The following is a 17,081-nucleotide window of genomic DNA, read 5'->3' as shown; positions in this document are numbered from 1 at the left end:
AGGACATTTTTTTTAATTGCAAACTTCCTCTTTAAACAAATAAACCAATTCATTTAGTTTAGATATAATGCAGAGCCTCTGTTCAATTCTAAAATTAATCTGTATGTACTGTATAATATTATAACTTCACAGCAGCCAGCATCTCTCTACAACTAGTTGCCATTTTTTTCATTTTGGTCCACAACTGGACTTGAACTCATGACCCTCCGGCTCTGTAGTCCAAGGTCTGTCAGATGACTGCCGCCCCAGATGCTAACATACTCGATGTCAATCTGGTCATTGGTTTGTTTATGATAGAGCCGCACATAAGCAGCAACACATCTCAGCAACCAACATTTTGTTTCACACAGGACATTAGAATACAATGACAAAGGGTAAAAAAGACAAATATAAAACATGCTGAGTTGGAGTGAAAATAGAACATTTAAAAAATTATCCAGTGTTTTAGTTAAAGGCAGCAGTGAACAGGTCTGTTTTCAGCCTTGATTGGAAAAAAACCACCCAAAAACTCAGACTCCCAGCAGACCTGATGTTTTCAGGGAGTCTGTTCCAGATATATGGATCATACAAACTGAATGCTGATTGTCCGTGTTTGGTTCTGACTTTGGGAACGCAGACGTGGACCAGGTACTCTGCGTAAAGCAAGTGGCAAAGTACTTCTGTTGAACAACATCGCTCCCTCTGCTTGATAGCTTTTGCATTGCAGATTTTGTTCATCTGCACACTTTAAAACATTGCCATTGGAAGAGAAATCCAAATTAAAAAAAACAAGCTTTAAACTGTCGTTTGCTCAGTGTGAGTAGTATGGTTCTATTTTTTCCAGATACTACTGTACTGCTTTCGTCGATGACTACCTGTTGCTCTCAATGTGATGTCTAACGACATTATCTCTTTCTACTCCAGGGTATTTTTGTTTACTTGGGTCCTCAGAGGCTTCCCCTGTCTCCCAGCCTCATGGAGATATTTGTCCCCCTGGACACTTCTGTCCTCCGGGTAGTGAATCACCCAAACCCTGTCCTGTTGGCAGCTTCCTTCCTGAGCCTGGCGCTTCGTCCTTGTCGCACTGCCGCCCATGTCCCCCTGGGAAATACTGCATTGGTCCCGGAGCCTCACAGCCAACAGGTGAGGGTATTACACCTGCTGTCCCAACAGTCATTCACTATTTCATTTGTTTGTGACTCGTTTTGGGAGCCATTCATCACACTGGCCTCGTTCAAAGCTGGTGAATTACTTTGTTTTCCTTTTAGTGTGAATGAAATTACTGTTATTAAAATAACCTCTTCCTGTTGCAGGTTTGTGTTTTGCGGGGTTCTTTTGTACTGTAGGTGCAGACAGTCCAACACCCCGAGCCAGCTCCTTTCAGTTCAGCTGTCTACATGAAATACTTCAGGAAATTTACATCATAAAGATGGACAATGTGGCCTGGATGTACAACATGTCATGCGCCAACAATTCCTTCAATACTGGTAAAATATGACTCTTTTCAGTTTCTACCACTAATGCTCAACCTCCAAGTCCACAAAAAAGAATCTCTTTGGAAATAATGGAAATAGAAGTAATTTGTTCCATTCGGGCAATTAGAATGTTACATCACAATGGGTCCGCAGTGAAAGAAGGCATGGTAAGTTACTGCTGTACATTGTTGTTACATTGATTGGCAATATTCATGGCTTCGAATTGTTTTAAATAAAAATATTTACTGTAATTATGACTTTATTACCACATTAGCGTAGGTTAGTAATAGACGATGGTGTGTTCCGGCCATGCACAAATTCGGGTTGTGTCGCCACAATAGGAACGGAACTCAGTTGTAAACCTCGGACCCACTTTATAGAATTTTTAATGTTCATTCAAGTGGAAACAGAACAGTAAATGTGTACAATAAAAAACATGTTTGATGTGTTGCAGATGAGGCTAACACATCGTATTTTTTAACATTCTTAATTATCTAGTGTATTAACAACTGTAATAACTGTAAAACACAAAATAATGAAACAGTCTTTAATGATTCAGTACGTTCAAAGAGTGGCACTCTTTCTTTTTTAACCGTTCTTAAAAGTAATTGCTTCAACCGCTGTTTTTCATACAGTAACTAAGTTTATATTGTAAATCGCTAAAACAATAATAATAATTTTCAAAAAAACAGCTTCCAGAAGCTCTGATACATTTGGTGAGTTGGAGTCTTAGTGTTAAGTCACTTTGTTTGGAATATGCATTGTAAAAAAAGGTAAGCTGTTACCTTGTATGCCATACTAACGGCAGTTTGAACTCTGAAATTTTGCGTGACTTTGTTCTGAAAATCTTTAATTGTACTTTAATTTGACTTTAAAGATTCCACTGTAATGTGGATGTGTGCCACAAAGAGATGGCATTTCAATTTGACCTTCCCTAGTAATAATATTCTGTTACCCCCTTGTCTCTGCATCTTACATAATATAAAATGATGTCCTCCCATTGATGAAAAAAAAAAGTTCAAATCAGCATGTGGTGAAAAACTGTTCGTCTTTGGTTTCGTACCTGTGACACAACATTACATTAAGTCAGGTGTTTTTAATGCTTCGTCAAACGTATTTCTGTTGCAGAGGAAGACTTCAAGTGGGTCAAATTGGATACACAGTCAGATTCCCACCATATTGTTACTCACTCTCCACTATACCTGGAGAGTCCACGTTATGGGAAATGTGCCACCTATGGAGGAGACATGTGCCCCAAGGGTGGGTAAATATCGACCATGATCCTGCATGTCTTCGCTGTGCACACTCACACACACACACACACACACACACACACATGGACGCCCCTGCTTATTTCAGCAAGACAATGCCAAACCACATTCTGCACGTGGTACAACAGCGTGGCTTCGTAGTAAAAGAGTGCGGGTACTAGACTGGCCTACCTGCAGTCCAGACCTGTCTCCCATTGAAAACATGTGGCGCATTATGAAGCGTAAAATACGACAACGGAGACCCCGGACTGTTGAACAGCTGAAGCTGTACATCAAGCAAGAATGGGAAAGAATTCCACCGACAAAGCTTCAACAATTAGTGTCCTCAGTTCCCCAAACATTTATTGAATGTTGTTAAAAGAAGAGGTGTTGTAAGACAGTGGTAAACATGACCCTGTCGCAGCTTTTTTGGAACGTGTTGCAGCCATAAAATTCTAAGTTAATGATTATTTGCTAAAAACAATAAAGTTTATCAGTTTGAACATTAAATATCTTGTCTTTGTAGTGTATTCAATTAAATATAGGTTGAACATGATTTGCAAATCATTGTATTCTGTTTTTATTTATGTTTAACACAACATCCCAACTTCATTGGAATTGGGATTGTACATGCTTTTATTTCCATCCATCCATCCATTTTCTACTGCTTATCCGAGGTCGGGTCGCGGGGGCAATAGCTTTAGCAGGGACGCCCAGACTTCCCTCTCCCCAGCCACTTCATCCATCTCTTCCGGGGGGATCCCGAGGCCTTCCCAGGCCAGCCGAAGGATGTAGTCTCTCCTGGGTCGTCCCCGGGGTCTCCTCCCGGCGGGACATGTCCGGAACACCTCACCAGGGAGGCGTCCGGGAGGCCCCAGCCACCTCATCTGGTTCCTCTTGATGTGGAGTAGCAGCGACTCTATTCTGAGATCCTCCGGGATGACCGAGCTTCTCACCCTATCTCTAAGGGAGAGCCCGGACACCCTGCGGAGGAAACTTATTCTGGCCACTTGTATGCGGGATCTTGTTCTTTCGGTTCTTTCGACCCACAGCTCGTGACAATAGATGAGGGTAGGAACGTAGATTTTAAATTAAGAGCTTCGCCTTTCAGCTTAGCTCCTTCTTTACCACAACGGGCGGTACAAAGTCCGCATCACTGCAGACGCTGCACTGATCCGACTGTTGATCTCCCGTTCCATTCTTCTCTTACTCGTAAACAAGACCGCAAGATACATGAACTCCTCCACTTAGGGCAGGATCTAATCCCCGACCCGGAGAGGGCACGCCACCTTTTTCCGACTGAGGACCATGGTCTCAGATTTGGAGGTGCTGATTCTCATCGCAGCCGCTTCACACTCGGCTGCGAACTGCTCCAGTGAGATTTGGAGGTCACGGCTTGATGAAGCCAACAGAACCACATCATCTGCAAAAAGCAGAGATGCAAGACTGAGGCCACCAAACCGGACCCCCTCTACGCCTCGGCTGCACCTTGAAATTCTGTCCATAAAAGTTATGAACAGAATCGGTGACAAAGGACAGCCTTGGCGGAGTCCAACCCTCACCGGGAACGAATCCGACTTACTGCCGGATATGCGGACCAAACTCTGACTCCGGTCGTACAGGGACCGAACAGCCCGTATCATGGGGTTCGGTACCCCATACTCCTGAAGCACCCCCCACAGGACCGAGGGACACGGTCGAACGCCTTCTTCAAGTCCACAAAACACATGGTTGAGCGAACTCCCATGCACCCTCGAGGACCCTGCCGAGGGTGTAGAGCTGGTCCACTGTTCCACGGCCAGGACGAAAACCACACTGCTCCTCCTGAATCTGAGATTCGACTTCCCGATGGACCCTCCTCTCCAGCACCCCTGAATAGACCTTACCAGGGAGGCTGAGGAGTGTGATCACCCTGTAGTTGGAACACACCCTCCGGTCCCCTTTCTTAAAAAGGGGGACCACCACCCCAGTCTGCCAATCCAGAGGCTCTGTCCCCGATGTCCACGCAATGTTGCAGAGGCGTGTCAACCAGGTCAGCCCCACAACATCCAGGGCCTTTAAAAACTCTGGGCGAATCTCATCCACCCCCGGGGCCTTGCCACCGAGGAGCTTTTCACACCTCGGTGACCTCAAACCCAGAGATAGGAGAGCCCGCTTCAGAGAACCCACACTCTGCTTCCTCATGGGAAGGTATGTCAGTGGAATAGAGGAGGTCTTCGAAGTATTCTCCCCACCGATTCACAACGTCCCGAGTCGAGGTCAGCAGCGCCCCATCCCCACTATACACAGTGTTGGTGGTGCACTGCTTTTGCCTCCTGAGACGTCGAATGGTGGACCAGAATTTCCTCGAAGCCGTCTGGAAGTCTTTCTCCATGGCCACACCAAACTCCTCCCATACCCGAGTTTTTGCTTCAGCGACCACCAAAGCTGCATTCCGCTTGGCCAGCCAGTACCCATCAGCTGCCTCAGGAGTCCCACAGGCCAAAAAAGCCAGATAGGACTCCTTCTTCAGCTTGACGGTATACCTCACTGTTGGTGTCCACCAACGGGTTCGGGGATTGCCGCCACAACAGGCACCGACCACCATATGGCCACAGCTCCGGTCGGCCGCCTCAGCAATGGAGGCGCGGAACATGGTCCACTCGGACTCGATGTCCCCTGCCTCCTCCGGAACATGAGCAAAGTTCTGTCCGAGGTGGGAGTTGAAACTGCCAGACGTTCCCAGCAGACCCTCACAATACGTTTGGGCCTGCCATGTCGGACCGGCATCTTCCCCACCATTGGCGCCAACTCACCACCAGGTGGTGACCAGTTGACAGCTCCGCCCCTCTCTTCACCCGAGTGAGACATGCGGCCGCAAGTCCGATGACACGACCACAAAGTCGATCATCGAACTGCGACCTAGGGTGTCCTGGTGCCAAGTGCACGTGTGGACACCCTTACGCTTGAACATGGTGATGAGCACAGAAGTCCAATAACAGAACACTGCTCGGGTTCTGATCGGGGGGCCGTTCCGCCCAATCATGCCCTTCCAGGTCTCACTGTCATTGCCCACGTGAGCATTGAAGTCCCCCAGCAGAACGATGGAGTCCCCAGCAGGAGCGCTCTCCAGCACGCCCTCCAAGGACTCCAAAAAGGCTGGGTACTCTGAACTGCTGTTTGGTGGATATGCACAAACAGCCACCCGAAGGCGGAGGGAGGCTACCCTCTCGTCCATCGGCGTGAACCCCAACGTACAGGCGCCAAGCCGGGGGGCAACAAGTATACCCACACCTGCTCGGCGCCTCTCACCGTGGGCAACTCCAGAGTGGAAGAGAGTCCAACCCCTCTCGAGATGACTGGTACCAGAGCCCAAGCTGTGTGTGGAGGCGAGTCCGACTCTATCTCGTCGGAACTTCTCGACCTCACACACAACCTCACATGATCTATAAAGTCTTCTTGATAAAGTTCAGCAATAACGTTCCGTTACTTTTCAGGTTTTTATTGTCCTTTGGGTTCAACCTACCCCCGGCCTTGTGAGACTGGTTTTTACTGTAACCAAACCGGTCTTGAAGCCCCAGTTGGACCTTGTGCTGAAGGATTCTACTGCCCGAGAGGTTCTGAAGACCCCCATACTACTCTGTGCCCTGCAGGTCACTACTGCCCTCTTGGAACATCTCGTCCTCTGCCCTGCCCTCTTGGAACAATACAAAGTAAGATGCATCCACTAGAACCTCCAAAACATAGTACAATTGGAGTTCAACTAAAATCCATCCAGCCATCCATTTTCTACACTGCTTATCCTCACTAGGGTCGCGGGCGTGCTGGAGCCTATCCCAGCTAACTACCTGCAGGAGGCAGGGTACACACTGAACTGGTTGCCAGCTAATCGCAGGACATATTTAAACAAACAACCATTCGCACTCACATTCATACCTACGGACAAATTAGAGTCTTCAATTAACCTACCGTGCATGTTTTGGGGATGTGGGAGGAAACCGGAGTACCCGGAGAAAACCCACGCAGGCACGGGGAGAACATGCAAACTCCACACAGGCGAGGCCGGATTTGAACTGGATTTGGACTCCACCAAGTCTGACTCAAAACGTTGCCTTGGTCCACATTTCCGAAAGTAACTCCGATTTGTTTCAAGTGATGGTTGGACTCCACCAAGGCTGCCTTAAAACATTGCCTATACAGTTAACAAAGGTTTTATTCTGGCAACAGTTTTCACCCAGAACAAACGATTTCTTTGTTTGTCAAGGTTGTTGTTGTTCCAATTTCCAACAACTTAAAAACCAACCAGCGTCACGGAAGGATAGCCACCCCACTGGCCATCCCGACGGCTACGCTCCTTGTGTGTCGGGAATAATCTTGAAAATATTCTGACCACACCACTGAAGATTTGCTGGCTCCGCCACTGCGTCACAGAAACAATAGTGTTTGACTTCGAGGTTTCTTATGCTGATTGCACATGTATGATCGTAAAATTAATTATGTTTGCACTTCCTTTCAAAGAAAGCAAACAGTCCCATAATCCGCCACCAATTATTTAGCTCATTAGTTATTGAAAAAAGAGCAATGAGACACAATGCTAAAATGAAAAGCAACACCTAATCCTCTTCGCTGTACTGCAATGTCCTTATGTGAACTGCTGTGCACCTTTTACAGCTCAGTAACAGACAAGAAAATGAAAACTTTCCCTCCTGCGGGCACTTATGAATCATTTCGGTCACAAAGTGGTTTAATCATGTACTGTAATTGTAATCTTGTCTTGCGGCAAACTGCTTGGATTGTATTAAATTTCACCTTTGTACGGTTAAAGATTAGAAACTCAAACTCAACTCAAATGATCACTACTACATATATATGATAATTCACTCATTACATTAGTTGTTAATCTTATGTTTTACCAGACAGTTACATTCGTGTTAATGTGTACACTTCTTATCTGTGTAATAACGTTCCTTCTAGGCTCGCGTGGTGGGTTCTCAGAGGAGTCGTGTTTGCCGTGTCCACCGGGTCATTACTGTCACCAGAGAGGCTTGACTGAGCCAAGTGGCCAGTGTGCAGAAGGCTACTACTGTCCTGCGGGACACAGGTCGGCGAGGCCACAACAGCATGTCTGCCCAGTGGGGCACTACTGTGAGAAGGTCAGACAACCAGCGTCCAGAGTCTTGCAGCTATTGTCACTCGTCGCTGTTAAATAGTGTATGTGTGAGGAATCATGTGTTCTGTTGTGTCAAGTACATTGCTGCATGCTTACATGACCATGACTCGCTGGTGTGTTCACATGAAAATTTAAAGGGTAATTGCACCGTATTGATAAATAGATCAGTGATTCCTAACCAGGGTGACGTGAGAGATCATCAGGGATGCCATGGGAAATTAACCAATTCGACTTAAAGGCCCAATAAAGTGACCAAAAAAACGCTTTGTAAATTTGACACACCACAGAGAAGAATATTGTCGAGAAGCCTGCCAAGTTAGAATGAATAAAAAAAGTGGCAATTCTATGAAATCAAACTTAAAAATGGTCAAGAATTTAGACTTTCTTTCAGGTGCTGTGGGCGTGTTTCTGAATGCTGTGAAAACCCCACCCCCGTGGAACTTTCAGCTGTCACGTGCCTTCTCTCCCGCCTCCTTAATAGCGATGCACACGCTCTCACGGGGCGCAGAGAGGCACTCTGTAGAGCCAGGCAGCCTCTGAGCACCGGCATAATGACCGGCAGCCGCACTGGGACAATTTTCCCTTCCCTTGTCTCTTGATATTCAGCGGATTGTTGGTGCACTGCTGTGGCCGCTTCGAATGCACCACTGGGGCGGCCACAGCAGCGCAATGCAACGTGGTCCCCCTGGATGATTTGTTTTTCTCCTTCTCTTTGCCCCACGACGTCGCGGCCAACACCTGTGAGGCTGAAGGCCCTGACAGCATTGCGCTGGTCCGCTGGTGGCCAATCTAGCCGCTGGCGGGCTGGCAAAGCCATCCATTTCGCCGCTGCCTCGCTATGCACTGTGCATGGGGGCACGTGGCAGAGACACTGTAGCCCAAATAACACTAAACAAATTCATAACACTTCAGAGACTATAACACTTTTTTTTTCAAGTTGTAGGCATAGTTTGATGGCTAACTGCACACTGTAGAAATGGGCTAAGTTATTATCAATAAGGAAGTGGCAATTGCGCTGAATGCCCACTGCATGGAATAAGGGCACTTGGTGTCGATTTGGGGATGTCGTCGTTCATTGCCAACTTTGGGCCGGACTCTTGTGTGATGAACTTGACTTGACTTGGTGTTTATATAGTCGGGGAAAGCCGACTCATCCTGGGTGCCCTGGTTGTGTAATCTAGCAACCGTTTTAGCCACAACCAAAAAGTCCTGACAATTGAGATGGTGAAAAAGATTTTGTTATATCTATAACAATTACGTACCAAATTTTTCTCAGTTTTTGTACGTTTTAAGCACTTGCCTTCAAACAGATTTATTGAATTTAGGAACAAAAAACATCGAAAATTAATTTACTGGGTCTGTAATGTGTCTGAAAATTTTTTTTTTTTTTTTTTTTTACAAATGCAGCTTTGTTCATCTATCTATGCCAGTGACGTATAGAGACAGGCAGAACAATGAAATGCTCATCCATTGAATGAACAGAAGGTTCAGTAAACCTGTTTCAAATGTTGCTATTCATACAACAGAATAAGTCATAGCTTCCTGCGAATATATCAGCTTTGAGTGCAACTAAACAAAAACATGCGTGGTAGACTCTAATTGGTTTACCCCGCTTCTGGACCAAAGATAGCTGGTGATGGGCTCCAGCACGCTTGCAACCCTAGTGAGGATAAGCGGTACAGAAAATGGATGGATGGATGGATGGATGGGTCTCAGTGCATTTTTTGGAGTCTGCCTGACGTAGCTTCTGCCGCTCTCCCTGTTCTTTCTCTGCTGTGTTGAGCAGAGTGTCACTCTCCTGGGCTAAGTGGGGAACAATGATTGCGTCCTACAAAGTCTGGAAAGTAAATCCAAGCTTTTTTATGTTACTCTATGTTGCTGCGCTGGCTAGCTAGCAGGATAGCATGATTTTTTAGGTTGCGTGTTTTATATATATATATATATATATATATATATATATATACAAAAAAATAAAATAAAAATTGGACTTTGTGGTTTTACACCCGCCACCATTGTGTTGTTCATGTTTATCAGTTAAATGTTCCTTGGACATGCTTAACCTTTAGTGTTTTTTTGTTTTTTTTTTATTAACTTGACCTTTGAAATGTCCTCTCTTCTTGAGCCACATAGGTATCGTGAGAGCAACTAAGACCAATCTAGAGGGCGACTCCACAGGGCGGTGCTGATTGCTGCTCCCTAGCAATCCAGCTCAGTGTGGCCAAACATATTGCTAATACCAGAAAACACCACTTGGTCGCAGGGCATAAATAAACACAGTCACATTCACACCAATGGAGCTATAGAGTCTTCAGTAAACCTAAATTGCATGTTTTCGACTGCAGGCAGACATGCTACTCACAAACATGTTTTCTACTAATTACAGAACTTTTTGTTACAATATCCTACTAAAATCCCATAACTGCAGAGTCACTCATGTCATGTGTCACCTTTACTCCATTTATGTTGCTATTATTGTACAATGATACTGGATGGCGCTATAAAGCCTAATAAATTATTGAATTTATTATAATGCTCATTTCAGGGCAGTGTGGAACCAACACCTTGCCAACCAGGCAGCTACCAGCTCAGACAGGGTCGGGGCCGCTGTGAGACTTGCCCTTCTGGTTTCTACTGTCAAGATCAGGGTTGGTTTTATGGCAAACTTAGCAGGCAGTTCTCCTGGTCGTCTAAATGCAAAAAGGCCTTATGTTTCATTTACATGTAAATCAGGAACTTCCTCTCCACTTCTGTGCGAGAGAGGCTTTTACTGTCCGAGTGAATCAGCAGCACAACGCCCCTGCCCAGCGGGGTCTTTTGGAAATCTGACAGGCTTGATTGAAGAGTGGCAGTGCTTGTTGTGTGACCCTGGAATGTACTGCCGAGGATCAGGTGCAATGCATCCACAGACTGACTCTGCTGCTGGAACTTTCTTAATATATGAGTCATAAAAGCAATACATTATTAATATATGTATATATATATACTTGTACAATTTTTTCGAAAGGGAGGATTTCTCCCTGTGGCTTGTGTGCTGCGGGATTTGTTTGTGTTGGAGGAGCCTCTGAACCGTCCCCAATGGACAACGTGACTGGCTTCTCGTGCCCTCCAGGCTTTTTCTGCTCCGCTGGGACTTTTGTACCACAACCATGCCCCAAAGGAACATTCAGGTACATCATTTGCAGTGTACCGTATTAGCATTCAATATTTGCATGGCCTTCAGTCTCATGAAGAACACTCCTCTCATACTTTTAATGAACTACAGGTGCAGCTCAATAAATTTGAATATCTTTGAAATGTTCATTTATTTCAGTAGTTACTTGAAAAACTGCAACCAACATATTATACAAAATTAACTAACACATAGCAACATCATTTTGAAAAAGCCAATTCCTATCTCATTTCTATTTTAAACATAATTTTGATTGTGTCTTATACTGTATAATATTCAAATTTCTTGAGAATCAAGGATTTTGATTAGCTGTAACGAATCAAAATTTCTATCTAGCAATTCTCTGTACCTTTCTCTGCTTATCCTCACTGGTGCTGGGGGTGTGCTGGAGCCAATCCCAGTTGACTTTGGGCGAGAGGCTAGTACACCCTGAACTGGTCGCCAGCCAATCACAGGGCACATATAGACAAACAACCGTTTGCACTCACACCTATGGACAATTTAGAATTTGCATGTTTTTGTATTTCCACGTGTAGTAAATCTTTATTATTTTCACTTTTTAACCTGCTGAAACAAAATTAAGTTATCCACAATATTCTACTTTATTGAGATGCATCTTTACCTTAGATTTTAACTGATCAAAAAACATGTGTTTCTATCTACTCTACTGTAATACTTATTTACACTTTCACAATTTAATGATGTCCAATGCAAGACCTGTCTCATAATTTTATCTGAAAAAAAATAAAAATAATACTCGTATATTTTATAACATTTTTGTCAGCGGAAAAATGTTAACTGTTTAGTCGCCATGGATAGGACAAGCACTTTGACAATAATGAGAGGTACAATTCAATAAAAACTTACATGCAAGTTCAAATACAAGCCGATGGCTTCTTTCTAAGAAGCGTCTGTCTATTTCTCCTCAGGTGAGGTCATATAGTATATACACACATGAACAGGCAGTTATCATCTGTCTCATGCAACTGCCCCTCCCCTCCTAACAACAGACATTTTGCTTTGTCCCACAGCAAAGTGATAAAACAATATCAGAGAGAGAGACAGGCACAAGCTCTCCTTTTCTGTCTTTGCAATAAAACAAGAAATGATGAGGTTATAATTAACATTGTATACCTTTTATCAGTTCAAAGGCATATATTTTTCTAACGTTTTCCTCTCATGTAGCTAAATAAGGTAATCAAAATATTAGAGCGAGTAGTTTTACACTACTTTAAACTGTAACCACAATAATAAACGTCTTGTTACACGAATCCCTTTTCTCTCAATCAATACTGAACATTATCATCTTTGTAAAGACAAGATTTTCTATGTTTCTTGTTTTGGATCTCATTTGAGTGTACAACACCTAATGTACTGTATTTGAAAGCCCTGTATTAAGCCACATCTTGTGTTTTCGGCTCTCTGCTGTATAATTTAACATGACTTTTGACAGTGAACAGAGTGGGCTGATGGATGAATCTCAGTGTCATAGTTGCAGCCCAGGCTTCTACTGCTCAGAGACAGGCCTCTCAGCAGTGTCTGGACCCTGCCTATCTGGTATCAACATAAGAAATTGTTAATTAGCAGTTATTTTAACATGCAAATTTCATATAATATGAAGGCAGCGCTTAGGAAAGTGTTTGATAAACACTTTTTTGCCCCAGGGTTCTACTGTCTCGAGGGATCTCGGACTGCTGCACCAATATCAAGTGTATCTGGTGGTGTTTGTCCAGCAGGTCACTACTGTGCTGAGGGCAGCAATGTCCCCTCACCCTGCCCAACTGGCTCTTTCCAAAATGAGACTGGAGGAAAAGGAAAAGACGACTGCAAGCCTTGCCTACCTGGTAATCGCATGACTTGAAATTTTCCAGCTGTCACTTTCCTGCACATTATTTTTCAGTCTTCTCAAATGTCTCTTGCCAGGCTTCTATCAGGATATATCAGGCCAGACCGAGTGTCGGCGCTGTCCTGCTGGCTTCCACTGTGAAACCCTCAGGATAAGCTCAACCAGGGGGAGCTCTGCTGCACTCTCCAACCCTATGCCATGCCCTGCTGGTTTCTTCTGTCCCAGAGAGAGTCCAGACGGCCGCCCCATTCCCTGCCCCAAAGGCACATATGGGCCCAGTCAGGGTCTCACCTCTGAAGGTTAACGTTTTTTGAATATGAGATTTGCAAAAGTATTGTGACACATCTCTAAATATACCTGGATCAGACTACAAGACAAATTTGGTCTTTCACGATTATTTGCACTATGTCAGACTACTGCCATAAAATCTTGCCATATCTCTGTCAGACAGTGGCAACACTACATGACATGTATTCTGATACCAACGTATCCCCTGGACTTTATCCTGTCAAATCCAACACTGTCTGAGAGGCAGAACCAAAAAACTTGACACCAGTCAATGCGACCAGATACACGTTACCCTGGCGACGACAACGACAATGGATCCTGCCAATGTATTTGTTTGTGTGTGTGTGTGTGGTGGTGGTGGGGGGGGGGGGGGGTTTACAAAAGGAGGAAAAACCTGTGGTAGCACCGGTGACGATGATCATTCAATAATTGCTTGAGGTATGCTCACGTACTTTTAATACGATACGGCTCGCAAGCAGGCAATAAAACGTTATGTAGCTTAACAAGCTAGTGCTAGAACTAACATTTGTACGTAAGCATGCTGACATTCTGTCGGCTCATGCTCTAAAGCTTCGGTAAACATTACTTTGTGCGCGTGAAAAATGTTGACAAATGAGACCAAGTATGTTGACAACGTCAAGCAGGGGAGGCGATGCGCCATCACAATACGCAATCCTATTGGTTGATGTCAAGGTGCGCTGTCAGAGAGTTGTCGTTGATATGTCACACTTCCACGGAAGATCAAAAAAAAAAATCGTACATCCCAGACTTTTCATTTTGGCGCTGTTGGGCTATCGTAGGGCCAAATCGTTGGTGGTGGATTATGTCACTCTACAAGAAGTTTCGTCATTACCGACAAAATATGTCGGGCCCGATCTGGGAAATTGCCCATGATAACTAATCGGGCCAATATCGGGGCTAAAATCCTGTGGTCTGATCTCAGCATTACTCAATTAGGGGTTGGGTTTTTTTTGTCCCAGAATACGTGACAGTAATTTTCTACTTGTTGGCTTTCAACTTTCTGGGAATAGCTTGGGGAAGTCACTTTTCTGTTTTTTGCATGTGTACATATGGTTGAATGAGTTTGTTGTGGAAGAGCTTGACCTCATCAAATACTTTGGTATGGCCTTAAATAGAGATTGTGATCCAGGCCTTCTTTTTCAAACCCAGTGAATCAATTAAAACAAAGAAAGGTCAACTGCGTGTTTTTCTTCCATTTGCACTTCAAGAAATTGTATTATTCAGGTTGGGCATTGGTATTTCTGGAAGTGTCTTAAGGAAACTCGCTGACTAATCTGGCCTCACAGGGAGCTTTTTTAGTCTTGGGTCCACCGCACACTGTGCGATGCGGACAAACGGACTGAACTGTCGTACAATGTGGGTGGGTAGTTTTCACGAGTGGCTGACCGTCCGCCACTAGTTTTGCTGCGATTTAACATTAGAATCACACGTGAATGGTGTCACAAACGTCGCAGATGTAACGGCCAATCTAAAAGGCCATGTCGTATCGCAAGAGGTTTCCCAACAACAAAAACTTATTCGGGTTTGGCCGCCGCCAATCCATACCAATAAAGCATAGGTATGAAACTCAAGGCTTGGGGGCCACACCTGTCCCCCCACATCATTTTATGTGGCCCGCTAAAGCAAATCATTTGTCAACTTCCATGATTTTGGAAAAATCTGTATCAAAATGTCAAATCATCTTATTTATTAAATAATACATTAACCAAAGTTGAGGTAATGCAAGTATTTTTGGTTACCAAACCCCTTTTTACAGTAACTTAAATAATAGTTGAAAAAAGCCTTTATCCTTGACTTGTGATTTCAGTACTTATCCATAAATTTTTTGTGTATATGTAATATTATGATGAGGCGATTTATTTGATTTCACAGTCGTAACGACCCTCTGAGGGAAACTGTACCTACATTGTGGACTGCAACAAAAATGTTTGACACCCCCGCAGCAAACTATACACAGTATATATAATGTCCATTCATCCATTTTCTGTTCCGCTTTTCCTCACTAAGGTTGCGGCGTGCTAGAGCCTATCCCAGCTATCTTCGGGTGAGAGGCAGGGTACAGCTAATTGCATGGCACACACAAATAAACAACCATTCACACTCACATTACACCGGGGGCTGCAGTCATTCTGTTGCAGCGAGTTGATTACGTGTGCGAGGAGTTGCCGGCCATATTTTTTTTGTGATAGTCCAGTTCGCTGTCAGCCACATCACTCGTTGTGCGGCTGGCCTTAGAATGATAGTTAAAGCTCCCGGTTGCTTGTGTTTTCAGGTGAGTGCTTAGCCTGTCCTGCAGGTCTGTTCTGTGGGTCTGAAGGTTTAGTGGAACCCTCTGGGTGGTGCGTGGATGGGTTTCTTTGCCTGATGGGGGCCTCACTTCCAAACCCCACTGACAACACTACTGGATCTCTGTGTCCTCCTGGTGGGTTCTGCCAGCAGGGGCTTAAAGCAGGTACAATACACTGCAAAACTTTGAGTTTCTTATATTGCATTACTGTTTAAATGAGTCCAATGTCCATCAAATTGTGCTTTAGGTGACTGTTGGTCTGGTTTTTACTGTGACTGGGGCTCCAGCAGGGCAGATCAGACTCTGTGTCCAGCTGGTTTCTTCTGCCCTCGTGGAACAATGGCCCCTGTTCCTTGTCCCGCAGGAACTTTTAGCTCTATTACAGGCAGCTCACACCTGAGCAACTGTACTGAGTGTACCGCTGGATACTACTGTGAAGGTGGGAAACATGCTGGATTGTCAAAATGTATATATTTTTGATTTGGCATGATTAGGCCAATAGGGAGATGTACACACAATGTGGATAGAAATCATGGGACACACCTCACTCTTGATTATTTAATTAATCAGTGGTAGGGAAAGACCAAATTCCCTCCAAGTGGTACCTTACTGTGACATTTTCTTTGCCTATACATTGGGCCATCCAAAGTCAAATGCAATCCACTCACATAGGAAAAATTGAAAAGTGTTTATTAATTTGTTCCAGATTCAAACTGTTGCCACCATGAACCCTTCTTTAAATAACTTTTTAACATTTAACTACTGTATAATAAAACTGAAATACAGTAAAACTACTCACCCTTTGCTGATGCCTGACAGAGAGGAGTGATAACAGGAAGGTGTTTGCAGTTACCTCGTGGCCAATTTCTGAAATTAATTAGCTACAGTATGTAGTGTTTAATGAGTGTCTGTTTGGCCTTGGTACGGTTAATGTGTGTATTTATTTGACATTTAATCAATTTTATTGGTCATATTGTATTGGGCAGCCAGACACTTTCCTAGTGTATATCTGAGTGAATTCTATTTCATACCAAAAAAAATCCCACAAAGTCAAAAGCAATGATTATATAGTAAAAATTCACTTTATGCCTCTCTTCTTTGTATACAATAGGTTAATCTTATCTGACAAGGCATTTGACTGTGACACAGCGTCAACCTTCAGAAATTGGGCGGCCGTATCTATTCAAAGCTGGGGACATTGGCTCATTGAGTGTCAGTGAAAGTAAGATCATGTCGCATCGTGTATTAGGCGTAATTTGATATGCTTTGTGTGACTTCAGTCGAAGGTACTGTGCAGCCCGCACTGTGTCTCGCTGGCTTTTACTGTCCACCAGGAATGACACAAGGAGTGGGCTTCCCCTGTCCACCTGGGACTGTTCAGAACCAGCTCGGAGCCTCAAGTCTTTACGCCTGCCTACCCTGTCCTGCTGGTAATTATTTGGTTAATAATAGTATTCCATCATCTGAGCAATCAAATGAGATCGTGTACAAGAGTTGAATCAATTAATTTTAATTGACACTATCAGGGAGTTATTAATATAACAATATGTTTATTATTGGATTTGTACCCCTCTTGGAGCCATTACCTTATCATGGTGTAGGGGTTTGTGTGTCCCA

General features: G+C 44.2%; 1 protein-coding gene across 1 annotated transcript in view; it reads left to right on the top strand.

The window, feature by feature from the left end:
- The window catches only part of si:ch211-286b4.4 (uncharacterized), a 108,498-nt gene that overhangs the window by 51,285 nt on the left and 40,132 nt on the right, over positions 1–17,081 (top strand). Inside the window, exons 53-66 of the mRNA XM_061781112.1 lie at positions 904–1,122; positions 1,293–1,466; positions 2,583–2,714; positions 6,181–6,396; positions 7,658–7,836; positions 10,396–10,498; positions 10,584–10,742; positions 10,858–11,020; positions 12,476–12,579; positions 12,687–12,866; positions 12,946–13,167; positions 15,450–15,629; positions 15,712–15,903; positions 16,745–16,894. Coding sequence (XP_061637096.1) covers positions 904–1,122; positions 1,293–1,466; positions 2,583–2,714; positions 6,181–6,396; positions 7,658–7,836; positions 10,396–10,498; positions 10,584–10,742; positions 10,858–11,020; positions 12,476–12,579; positions 12,687–12,866; positions 12,946–13,167; positions 15,450–15,629; positions 15,712–15,903; positions 16,745–16,894 — 2,373 coding nt within the window. The remainder of the gene's footprint in view (positions 1–903; positions 1,123–1,292; positions 1,467–2,582; positions 2,715–6,180; positions 6,397–7,657; positions 7,837–10,395; positions 10,499–10,583; positions 10,743–10,857; positions 11,021–12,475; positions 12,580–12,686; positions 12,867–12,945; positions 13,168–15,449; positions 15,630–15,711; positions 15,904–16,744; positions 16,895–17,081) is intronic.

The sequence above is a fragment of the Phyllopteryx taeniolatus genome, chromosome 8, assembly GCF_024500385.1.
Source record: "Phyllopteryx taeniolatus isolate TA_2022b chromosome 8, UOR_Ptae_1.2, whole genome shotgun sequence".
NCBI classification, from domain to species: domain Eukaryota; kingdom Metazoa; phylum Chordata; class Actinopteri; order Syngnathiformes; family Syngnathidae; genus Phyllopteryx; species Phyllopteryx taeniolatus.
Note: the sequence above shows the minus strand (reverse complement) of the source record. Positions and strands in the feature narration are given on the sequence as shown.